Source organism: Parasteatoda tepidariorum, chromosome X2 (genome assembly GCF_043381705.1).
Source record: "Parasteatoda tepidariorum isolate YZ-2023 chromosome X2, CAS_Ptep_4.0, whole genome shotgun sequence".
Classification (NCBI taxonomy): Eukaryota; Metazoa; Arthropoda; class Arachnida; order Araneae; family Theridiidae; genus Parasteatoda; species Parasteatoda tepidariorum.
In genome coordinates this window covers 42962151-42975079 of record NC_092215.1, presented here as the reverse complement: position 1 = coordinate 42975079, position 12929 = coordinate 42962151, and the positions used below count along the sequence as shown (strand labels likewise).

The window sequence follows — 12929 nt, the reverse complement described above, 5'->3', positions numbered from 1 at the left end:
ATATATATATAGGACTTCGGATTGAAGAGTAAGCATAATGCATAATCTTAATTTGAGATTAGTTGAATTAAGTTCAAAAATTACATAAAAATTAAAATTAACTTAGTGTAATGAAAATAATTTAAATTATAATGAAATAAAATTTATTATAATAAAATAGTATCGAAATTAAAAAGTAATTAAATAAGCTAAGCAAAAATTAAAATTGCTTTGCACGAAGAGTTTGTTGCGCAATACTTATATAGTTTATACTACATTAATAGTGCAAAAAGTAAGCAAATCTGTCAGTACAATAAAAGTTTGAAAACGTAGAAGTGAAATGTAAGTATCACAATAAATTTCTTCCTTAGGGAAAATTTATAAAAGGAAATTTTTAAAAGCAAAAATAAGTTTCATTTTTTCTTTTATCAATTAATTCCCGAAAAAGTTTGAGAAATATAAAGAAAAGCAGTTTGAACTTAACTATTAGTAATTATAAGTAAAATCGAAACAGTACTTTTGACCAATTTCTCGCCTCGTTAATCGAAAATAATTGAGTATAGATAAAGAGAACAAGATTTACTCTATTGAAGAAAGCATAGTAAAAAAGTTATAGATAAGCTTTCAAATCTTCAAGAAAATAATATTAAATTTCATCACTTGTTTTATTTATTTATTTATTTTTTGATATTAGAGCTTTGTAATTACTGTACTTCTCACGAGTAAGTTTTCTTAATTATTAGGGGATTTTCGAAACTGTTTTGTTTTTAAATACTTTTCTATAATAGTTTTATCACACAAAAATTACAAGAATGGAGCCATTTGTTTACAAATTGGAATGAAATTGGTTTTCGATCTCAATTTCTAACGTTCCAGTTATAAGTATTTTGGTATTAAGCATTAATACGAATCTAATTTCGTTCAAAAATATATTATAATTTATGCTATAAATGCAATAATTAAATAACTTTAGGTTTTAAAAAACAGCCATTGTAAGATCTTTAAAGAAAAATGTAAATTAACGCAATAATAAGATTGGAAATCTGCATTTGTAAGATTTGCATTTATAAGAAGGCCACTTTTATAAGATTTTAAAGAAATCTATTAAAAATTTGATTTTAAGATTTATATAATTTAAGCGAAAAGAAAAACAAACAAATCTTACTTGCTACGGAACATTTATTTTTATCGAATCAGTTAAAAAAATAAAGACGTTTTTGTGTCTACATGAATAAAAAATATTGTTTAAAAAATTCTACAAAAGCTCATTTTATTCGCAAACAAACACTCTGCATCTTCTATTATGTATTAAGAAATACTTTTAAACGTAATTATATGTAAATATTTTCAAATTACGCAAAAAAATACTAATTTTAGTGAAAATTTCAGAGTGCATTTACTGTTCAAAAGCTGGATCATCTTTGTCCAAATTTGTTTTGTAAAATATCAGATTAATAGGATTTAGAAAATCTTTGATTACGCATAAGAAATTTGAAAATTACTAGCTAAACTAGCCAACAAATCAGTATATCATGAAGAAAAGATACACTTACTGCGCACTGATGTGTTCTTTAAAAACAATACTTTTATTTGTATTAAAAGAAGTTAATTAACTTTCGAGAAAACACCCTTAATTAAATGTATTAAAATGCCTAAAGAAATGTTATAATTAAACCATCGGTTTTGTTGTCTCACAGAGAGTTATTTTAACTTTTAGTTGGCTTACTGAGAATTAATCCAATAAACAATATCTTAATTAACTTTGTTTGATTTTTCAGTTTTCGTTTTTACTACATCAATTAATCATATTAAAATATTTATTTGAAAAACTCTTTTTGTTTCATTCACTCAAAAAACTAATACCTATCTGATAGCTTTAAAATTTTCGTTATTTCAAATTAATACACGTGCAGTTAAGACAAGTGCAGTTAAATTTAAATGCTTGCACCAAAATCAGATGCTTTGAATTATTTGAAAAGCGATGGCAGCAGTCACTTTTTCGCATCTACTGAAACAATATATGCATTCATACGGTTCTCTGTGTGTATGCTTGATTAACTAATTTCATTTTAAGAAAGATGCATTCTAAATTTACATTGTCCAATACTCACACTATTGTAATGAAATACTATTTTTTCTTCTCCTAATTAGTTTCGCATAAACATAAAGTATATTCGATTTCTCTTATATTTTTCATTTTACGGTTTAAAGATTTTAGTTGCCTTTTTTATATTCTTTTATTGACTATATTTATGACAATTTTGGCAGTACAATAAAAAAAAACTATTAAAATTAGTCATTAGTCAAACTCTTAAAATTCATATTAAAAGCAACTAAATTTAAAATAGTTAATTATAAGCTTAATAAATGTTTTGTGACAGGATTATGTAGAATCAAAAATAAATAGTAAACTACTCGTAAAACATCTGTTAAGATATTAGTTTTTGTCAAGTTTATTTGATAATATCTATTAATTATAAATAAGATTAATTTCATTTTAATCACAATTTCAAAAATAAAGTAATTTAATTTATTCTTATTTTTGTTTTTTTTTATTTTCACTTCAAGTGAACTATTAGTTAACTTACTAGATTAGACATTTTTAGCTAAGTATGGATTTTACAACCTGTGTATCAGGGATCTTTCCTCTTACCCTGCCCCCCCCCTGATTTTTGCTTAAGGAACTAACTGTAACTCAACCAAAACAAAACCCACTATTATATTTTCGTTTATAGAAATATTAAGTATCTACTGAATATTCCTATATAAGGAATCTCTATTGTCTCAAGTATCTCTATACATCTCTTCATCCCAAGCATAAGATTCCCTGCTGTCCCGCTTTTGGCGATTTTGGCGAAGAAGCAGAATGTTGTATAAAAGTTAAGATAAGTTCTTTTTTCTGGTAGATTCGTGTTTTGTTCTTATAAAGACAATGGAAGAAAGTTAAAATCTTCAGGAGAATTAAGATTAGTGGAACAATATAGAAATAAGACGTAAGTCATAAAAAAAAAACTTGAAAAATGGTCGAAAAATCATTGACTGAAGTTTTTTTTGTCTTATTCACAGTAAAAAATATGATGCAATACCCATTTTAATTTGGTGTTGAAAAACTATCCGACTGTTTGAACACCTATCCGAAATTGTGCGTTACCGAAACGAGCATTTATACACACTTTAAATGGTGTAAATGAGATCAAGAAAAGATGAATTGAACTATTTTCGAAAATAAAAAACGAATGTTGGCTCATCAGGATATCGCCAACAGTCTTCTAGTGATCATGAGATGGTGAGCGTTTGTTGCTATCTTCCATTTTGCAGTATGTACTGAAACAAAAGTTAAAATATGTATTTTTTTAGTTATGTGATAAGGTATTTTAATCTATGTCAACTGTTTAATATAATTTCATAGTATTTATTTTCTATCCATTTCAGTTTTGCTTAGCCTAATTCAAAATAATATTAATTTTCTCCTTATGCTATTTGTATGCTTGATTAACGAATTTTATTATAAGAAATATCACATAAGAATCAGCAAAGTATGCAAATAACTTTGATGATTCTTATGTGCATTATTGATTCTTGTGTGCATTTTGAATTCTTATGTGTATCTTAGTGTAATTATAAGTTTTAGTGTTACTGAATAACAAACATGGTGGCGGCTCTTTTACACCATATAGTGTAGTGTAAAAGAACGTTCCAGATGTTTTACTATACCAGGATTTACCCTTGTTTCTAGGTGTTGTGGAAAAATTAAGTGCAATCCCACTTTGATGTAATGTAGTTGTCTCTATTTTAAGTGTTAAGGTACACAAAATTTTTTACAGTGTTTGAAAGAACTTAGAAGAACTTTAATTTGAACACAGTGCAAAGATGCGAAAAATCATAAAGATCAACACAAAACAAGAATTTCAAGCACATTGCAAAATTGTGAAAATTTATAAAAAGCAGCGCAAAAACCTAATTTAGAAAAACAAAACAAGTATGCTTACAAATTTTTTATTAAATTGTTTGCAGTGTTTGAAATTTGTTACAGTGTTTGAAAGAATTTAGAAGAATTTTAAACCCAATGCAAAAATGAGGAAAATCATAAAAATCAACGCAAAGCATAATTTGGAAGAAAAAAACAAGTATGCTTACAATTTTTTTATTAAACTGTTTGCTTTGTAAAAATTAATTAATTAATTAGTAATTGAATAAATTTATCAACATTTCTTCGTTACAATACAGAAATTATTCTTCAGGTGGGTTTACACTGAGAAAAAAAGCTTGATCGAAACTTCTAAAAAATGGTCAAATTTTCAAGGTTTCTGGCTCAATGGAAAAACCAAAAGACAAACTAATTTTTACCGAAGCGCTTTGGTAATGACTTTCTGTTAAAAGTACCAATAAAATATTTTTATTACCATGCTGTTTGGTAGTAAATGGGGAAAAATTAGATAATTTTAATCAAAAGTTGGTAATTTTAACAGTGCTTGGAATGACGCAGTAGTATAGTTTGGAATGCACAAAGATGTTGATTTTGATAACCTCTATTTTAGTTAGCAAACACTTGTTATCTTTGTTTCTCCTCGGTTTCTTGGTTTTTCCTATGTAAGCTGTAAATTAACATTTACCAAGCATTAAAATTCTAAAAAATATGCATTTGTAAATCTGCAAATGCCTGGGCAAGGCTGAATTACATCAATAGTAGCTTAATTGTAACTAAATAAATACTACATCATTGTAAATAAAATTACTACATCAGGACTGTCCCAACATCCTAAAATGGAACCATTGAGGTAGAAGGTTCAAATCCCGCCAAAACTCTGGATGCATCTATTTATTTGTTTATTATTATGCGCACATAACAAGGCTTATTACAAAGCTCGGCTAGCATGCACTTGTTTTATATGTACATATAAAACAAGTTAGAGACAGTACACACATACAGCCTGGGAGACAGTGGGATTCGAACCAATACCTCCACGTTGTATAATATGAAACTTTGTAATATTTTTCGCTAGTTTGAACAATCTTTAAATTGAGTAGAGCTTATAAAGGGTGTTTTGTAGCGAGAACTCAAGTTTTCATATGTATGTGTAACAATAAATAAAAAAAATCTTGAAATAGTAATGGTGTTTTTTAATTATTTTAATCCCGCAGTGAACTGATAGTAAAGACACGATTCCCAATAGAGCACTGAAGTCGAATCTCACTGGCTGCGTTTAGTAAGCGGGTGGGTTACCACTTCCATCAGCCTGCGTAGGGATCGAGGGTGCACTGTATCGGTCCTTATTAAGCTGTCCTACCGTAAAGTACCAAATAATAGAAATTAAAAATAATTTAATTTAGTAAGAACCAATGATGAATACAATAGCCATAATTAATTTTGTATCAAACTAACCAGAAAAAAATAGCTGTACTGGTACTCTTCTGTAATGATTACTGAAATAAACAAATTTAGATTGAAAATTTTAACCTCAGTTCGACTCTTTGTTCTTTAAAGAATAGTGATTGCTAAGCAATTGTATTGTATTCTGTAAAGAACAGAGAAAGTAATCTTCAAAGATCAACTGTATTCTTTAAAGAACAAAGCAATCACTGTTGCTAAGCAATCGTGATTGTTGTGTAAAAAATTTGGTAAAAAGTACCGGTACCCTGGGTACGTCATCCGTAAAATTTATTTTACCTTAAAATTATTTCACTACAAAATCCATTTTTACCGTTAAATGTCATACAGTACATTTTACAGTATTAATTGCACAGCTACAGTGATTGTGATTTTACAATAAATATCACTGTAAAAATTACGATATATAAAAGTTCTTGTTCTGTAAAACTCTACGGTAAAAGTAGATTTTACAGTACCAGCACCATGGATGCACAGCTAAAATTTATCACGTTGTGGTATCAGACCGATATCTAATGAAATGAGAGTGTAAACTACTGCTATTTAAGTAAATTATGACTAACAAAATACAAGAGAGTAAAAATATATAAAGCAATTAGTTTTTAAACAATTTATAGTATTCAAAAATTACGTAATAATATCAGAAACTTAAATTAGTTTCTTAAATAACTCTATTTACTATTTCAAACTTTCTTTTATACATTTTTTGTGTGTTATAATTTGTTATTTATTAATTAGCAAGTATTTTTTCCATGATAATCAAAAAGTAAATACTAGTTATCTTAAAAAGGCATCTGAAGTCAATAGATTAGTCTTGTTTCTTATTAGTACTAAATGTAATCCTTCCTCTGATGCCATTTATTTGGTCTATTTATTGGTTTATTTAGCGTTATCTTAAACCGTTCAGTACTAGTTGAACCATAGTAATCAATAATATGGATTGATTTAAACGATATTATGGTTCAATGCGTTTCTAACATGCATATTTCCTACCTTATACCAAACTTATCAAAAATTCATATTTATTTCAAAGTTGGCTTAAATAATGATCATCTTCTATAAGATAATTTAATTTTCGAAATATTCTGATTATCTTTGCTTTTGGAATATTTTTTATTGGTTCGTTAAAATAGACAAAGATAAACGAGCTTGTACATAGCAAGGCAATTTATCTTTTAAATGCCTTCAATGTTTTTTTAACTGATAGGAATATAGAAAATTCATTAAAAAGCCCCTAATACATTATTTTACATGATAAAGTAAAAGATGATTCACAATTTTCTAACTTTTATTTACAAAGCTCAGTCAGTTAATAAATTTCTCAACTCAACTTATACAATAAACTAATTCATAACTTCTATTTTCAAAAGTTTGAAAATAAACGCACGTGCTGGAAAAGTTTCTACTATAGCGTTTGAAGTAATGATATAAAATTTCCTCTTTATAATTTTTCTTTTAAATATAAATTTGTATAGAGCTAAAAAATATTTTCTGACTTACCAAAGTGTAAAGGCCAGATGCATAACTACCACTTTTCACTCTTTTCCAACAGCAACAAGTATTCATAACAACCGGCATCTTGGAGATATGGGATGATTTCCGTCTGCTCTCTTCTCCGAGACTGCTGCTTCTGACAATCCTTTTCTTCTCGATTCCTATTGGATGAGGGCCCCTCCTCTCCACTTCTTCGGTAATGCTCACTGCTGCAGCTATTCACTTAATAAACAACACTGTTTTCATTTCCGCTTTTATTTCCCGCCTTTTCTTCCACATAATTGTTTTCTTTTCCTGTTTTATGATACTCATCTGTGACTTAAGTTAAGGAACACTTTAAGAGCCATTTCATGGAGAAAAAAAATTGTAAAACGATTCTTTTTGGTACATATTAAATAAAAAGTAAATGCATGAATTTTTATATTAATAAATAAAATCTGTGTATTTAGTAATAAAGCATGTATCTTAAATAAAAGTAATGAATTGGATTAAAACTTATTAAAATTTATATATATAGCAGAAAATCTTTCGNTGCTACAAAATGTTTTTTTTTTTTTATTTATGTTTTTTTTTTTATGTCACGCTCTTAACTTTCTTTCGTCAAAATATGAACACAATTTTGAGCATGAGAATAAAAATAGGTATTTTTTAATTTTTTAAACGAACGAATTTCAACAAAGTAAATAGTAAAATTAATTAAAATTAAAACTTCATTTCATCTTCTGATTTTCTTTTTAAAGTTTGTGCGACATGATAATCAGACTCTATATACTGCAAAATTATTTTATAAACATGAGACTTACATATTTGTAGCGCAAAATGGTATATGTGGTACTTAAATATATTTTATAACACATTAATCAAATCCGATAAACTGCACCGACTATAAATGCCATTACATATTTAAACTTTGATGGTCAAACGGTGTTATAAACTATGTTTGTCTTCAAAGAAAGCCGCAACAAGGGGAAACTTTGCTGGTAAGACCTCCGTTTACTCAAAAAACAATAAACCCCTAAAGGAAATTGTGTTTCTTAGTTGTTTTTTTCTCCATTTTTTCAAGAAAGAAATAAGTCCAAGTTTTTTTTTTTGGTTTTTTAGTGCAAATAAAAGATCGTTCTGTTTACCATAATAAATATTTATCCAATGATCTGAAATGGAAAGAAGGACTCACTTTGGTACAAATAAACATGTACTAATACACTTTTTTTTATTTAGTTGCTGTGGCGCGTAATTTATAGGTCAAGAAACAAACATAAATATATTTAAAGTAAGAAAACAGCGCTGTTAACTTTATTACTTTAAAACAAACTTCAAACCAATAAAATTTGTATGAAAAAAAAGATACAGCGTTTAAAAGTTATTCCAAAAAATTTGTTTAACTTCCAGTTTCATAGCGTTTTTTCTTAAGCACATTTATTGCTATTTCAATTCGTGTTCAGCATTTGTATTTTAGCTTAAACTTGTCTGGATTTTTTTTTTCATTTTGTAAAATGTTTGACCAGTGTTTATAAAATTTAACTTCAACAACACGGTAAAAATTTATTTTTATTGCTCTTTCACGGAGAAAAAAATACTGCTAAAATTATCGTATGGTATAGTAATGATACTTCTAGTAAAAATCAACATATCAACATATCAACAATCAACATTTTTTGTTTTTTTTGGTTAAATCTCTTATATGCGATATTTAAACCATTTATTTGGTCTTTTTTCTGTTCACATGGTAATGGTTTACCTGAAGTTCTGATTTTCAAAATTATAGTTTTTATTACCACACATTTACTAAAAAATACAAGACTGAAAAGCAAATTTAACCAAATAAATGGTTTCCATGCCATGCTCTAAATTATCAGAATAAAATTACCAAATTTAACACTTTTACCAAAGTTTTTTACATATTATAAAACCATATTTCATTGTTAACTTTAATAAAATCATTGTCAAAAATCAAAACACTTTGGTAAAAACTACCAAACGTTTTAGTGTTTCTATAAAAGTGGATTTTTATTTTATAAAAGTAAATTACATCATATTGTGGTAATTTTAACCGTACTGTTTTTTTTTCACAGTATTTAATAATCGTAGTTCATTTCAAAGACGGGTTTAAAAAAACATCATTAATTAACAGGAATAATTTTGGCAGCAAAATATTTTTAAGTATTCGTGCCTTTTATCAATGGCAGCAAGTATCAAGCTCTGGTTTACTAATAATAGCGTTTTTCTTATTTTAAATTCAGGCTCAAAAGTAGATTTTTGTAATGTCAAAATAAAAATTGCTAACTCGTTTACGTATGTATCATATGATTTATTTGCATCCAGAAAATATTTTGTAAGAATACGTTTTTTCTTGGATTTTCCTTTTTTCCTTTTCGCATAATTTTGTATTTTTCTTCGCCTTTGTTTGGCGTCTAAAAGTTTTATAAATTTATCAACCTATTTTCTTAATAATTTTATAGTTTTGCGCCACTATTCTATGATTTTCCCCTTTATTTAATGGAGTTTAAAATTAATGTACTGTAAAATCTTTATTCTATCTAACCATTAACGTACAAGTTTTTCCTTTCTTTACAGATCTCTAAAATCTAAAAGAAGTAAACTACTCGAGTTATATTTCGGAAGATTATTATTTATTTTTTTTGCTTTTAAATATCATTTTTCAATTTCAGTTTATTAATTTTTATTTGATAAGAATTTGCGCCTTTTTGTTTAAGATATGTGTCTTGTTTATTGCATAAAATATTTACCAGGCACAGCAATTTAAAATGCGTTACATATTTTTTTTTGGATCACGCTATTTATTAATTAATTTTGGATTTAATATTTGTGATTATATATTTTATGTTTATGAATGAAATGTGATATTTACTTGTACATCACGCAATTCCCTAATTTTTTTCGGGAAAACTAGAACAAATTATCCTGTTAGATTATGTATGGATGTTGTGTTGCGCTTTTTTTGTTACATTAATTGATTAAATGGTAGGGTATACCAAGAAAATGAAAAAAGCATGCAGAAAGAAAAAAAAATAGAAACGTAGAATATTAAATTTTCAATAACCAAGAAAATGCATTTTTTTTAATTAATATTATATGAATAACATAAAAGATTTGAAGGTATATATGTATTATTATTACAATAGTAGAGCGCCGATTATCCGAACTGCTCGGGACCGAACGTGATTCGGATAATGAAAAGTTCGGATAGTTGGAAAGTTGCTTAAAATCTAGTTAAAATGATTATTATTTATGCACTAACTTCCCTTCACACTTTTTCTAAGCTTAGAACTGGCAGTACTATCTAAAATAGCTCTGTCGTGTTTAAAAGCATTTTTCTTTAAATTTTTAAATTATTTATTTATTATTAATTTTTTTTTCTTTTACTTTTTTTACATTTTGAATTATTTTTATCATATTTCAGCTTTTCATAATTTTTTTGTCAATTACTTATCTTACCACATTTTTCTTCATTTACCATTGCAAAAGAAATACAGCAGACTTTTGTTTCAAAGAAGAAGCTCTTTTTTGAGCTGCCATACCCTTTATTCTTTTTAAATAAATCAACTGCACTGGATCAACATCATTTTGACGTTCTAAACAATTCATTGCAATATCTAATGAATTGTATGCTTCTATATGAGAAGGTCCACTATCTTGAACTTGGTCACCTACTTATTCCATCTGTGGAATTCCGATTTTCATTCAAAATTTCAGCAACAATTTCATCATAATTTTAAATTTGAAATCCTGAGTCGTTTTCAGTGTCTCGACACCAGTCTCCTATTTCTTCAGCTGTATAAACTGTCATCTTTTCATCCGGAAGATCTACTGGTTCAGAAACTTCAGTTTCGCTTGTTTTTCTGCTGAAAATTTTATTCCAAGATTTAAGATTCCAAGCACTGTAATCATTAACCATAAATGACAACTACCCATCCCCCAATTGTAGAACTTCAGCACTTATTTACTCATAAACTCCTTTCGCGTTCCAATCATTGCAGACTGTCAAAATGAAGCTCGCATTCTTGGTAGACAATTTTCAGTTGAAGAGGGCTAAAGGGGTATGCAAGTTTAACTGTATAACAATACATGTATGTATAGCTACTATAAGAAAACTACTAAAAAAAGGATGTAAATTAAATATGGTCATCAGATGTAGTGGATATTATTTATTTTTCTAAATTTAGAAAAATTGTCGATAAGTTAAAAAGTATTCAAAACTTCAAAAAAAAAAAAGTTAATTCGGACATAGTTCGGATAATTGGACGCTCAGATAATAAGGGTTCGGATAATCGGAGCTCTACGATATATATATATATATATATATATATACATATATATATATATANACTAAAATATATATATATTCAGAATGACTGGCTGAAGCTAATCTTTATTAATAATAAAATAATAAAGATATTGCAGATATGATTTCTAACTAAAAAAAATTTTTAAAGCTTTTCATCTTTCCTCATACATATAGAGGTATACCTATCGTGCGTATACAGCTATACCTTTCCTCATACGTTATTTTCTTGCGTATAGAGGATCATAACTTTGAATAAGTTTCCGTTTTGCCTGTTATCAGCCTGTTTTCTTAATAACATTTGATAGCTACGCTAACACAGTCACTAAAACAACTAAAATAAAAAATGAAAATTATAAGCAAAGCAAATTACCAAGTGTATGGTTTACTGTTTCCATTACTTTTAATAGATAATCGAATCTTATAATAAATATCAATTTAATAGAATTATAAAATAACAAAAAAAGAAAACTATCGATATTAAAACTTTGTTTCTTTTACTCATATTATTACCTAATCAACGTTTAATTTAGGAAACAAAAATTAACTTCAATGAAAATAATAGGTTTTGCTATAACATCATTAAATCAATAAAATCCTGAGTTTGTAGAAAATTTTTTTAGGTAAAATAAAAGTTTACTAGAGTGTTTGATCCTCTAATTTATGTTTAACTGTTGCCATTTTAACAATGCAAGCAAACTTTATTATCTAATGCTTCTTAATTATCTAATTCAATACAAAACACAATTAAATCAATTACGTAATAAAATTAAGCCTTTTTTAGTTGATAAATTATATTATTCAAATTATAGTGGAAAAATTATATTATATTTAAATTAAAGTAAATGAAAATATTATTTGCGCAAAAGAAGAGATTTAGCTATTCAGAGACTAGCAGATAATAGAAAAAAACTTATGGAGAGAAATTAAAATTTACATAAAAAATACCAAGCAACGAAAATTTTATAATTTAAATTTATGTTGCCGCAAGTCAGCTTCTAATCTGTTTAACTGAATAACTGGCATAAACCCAATCATGGAGAAAGTAAATGTATAGCAAGGAAAAATAAGTTAATTTGGTTAGCATTACTGCGAAAAAATATTTCTGTAAGAAATAAATAAAACGTGAATGATTTGCATAGCAATGATAAGTAAATATATGGAACAGATGCAAATATGTGTTAGAACTCCCTATAGAGAAGAGATTTTTTGTTTTCGGTTAATTATTCAAAGCCCTAATTTATTTAGAAAAAATTCTCTTGTTAATTAAGGGTTTAAGTTGCACATAATGTAGTTTTGATGATCAGTAATGAACAAACAATAAATTAGTTGGCGTGCAATGTATCTAAACTTAGTTATTTATCAAAGTTAAGAAATAAGTGTGGATTTTCTCATTCTCATTATCACTGCCCTAAATAGCTTAATAGTTTAATTCTATTTTATTTAAGAATTTAAACAAATTCGTTCATTAATATTAGACTGTTAAAAAATGATTAAGTTAGTGCAAAGTTACTAAAGGGGAATTTTGAAATTCAAAAAAAGTGGAACTATCCCGTTTCTAAATATTTATTTAGCTTTGTAAAATAATATGTTGCTTACCGTTTTGGGCAATTTGAAAATAACCATTTCTTAAATAAATAAATAAAAATATAAAAAAAGGCCTTAAAAAAACTTAAAGACTTTTCAGAATAAAGTAAAAAAGAGCCTTAAGAGACCTATCTGAATAAAGCATTCTATTCTTTTATTAACTTGAAAATACTTAAA

General features: G+C 26.9%; 1 protein-coding gene across 1 annotated transcript in view; it reads right to left on the bottom strand.

Moving 5' to 3' along the window:
* Positions 1-7032, bottom strand: part of LOC110283119 (uncharacterized) — a 298424-nt gene extending 291392 nt beyond the window's left edge. The window contains exon 1 of the mRNA XM_071188214.1: positions 6869-7032. Coding sequence (XP_071044315.1) covers positions 6869-6946 — 78 coding nt within the window. The 5' untranslated portion in view covers positions 6947-7032. The remainder of the gene's footprint in view (positions 1-6868) is intronic.
* Between the last annotated feature and the right edge of the window lie 5897 nt (positions 7033-12929).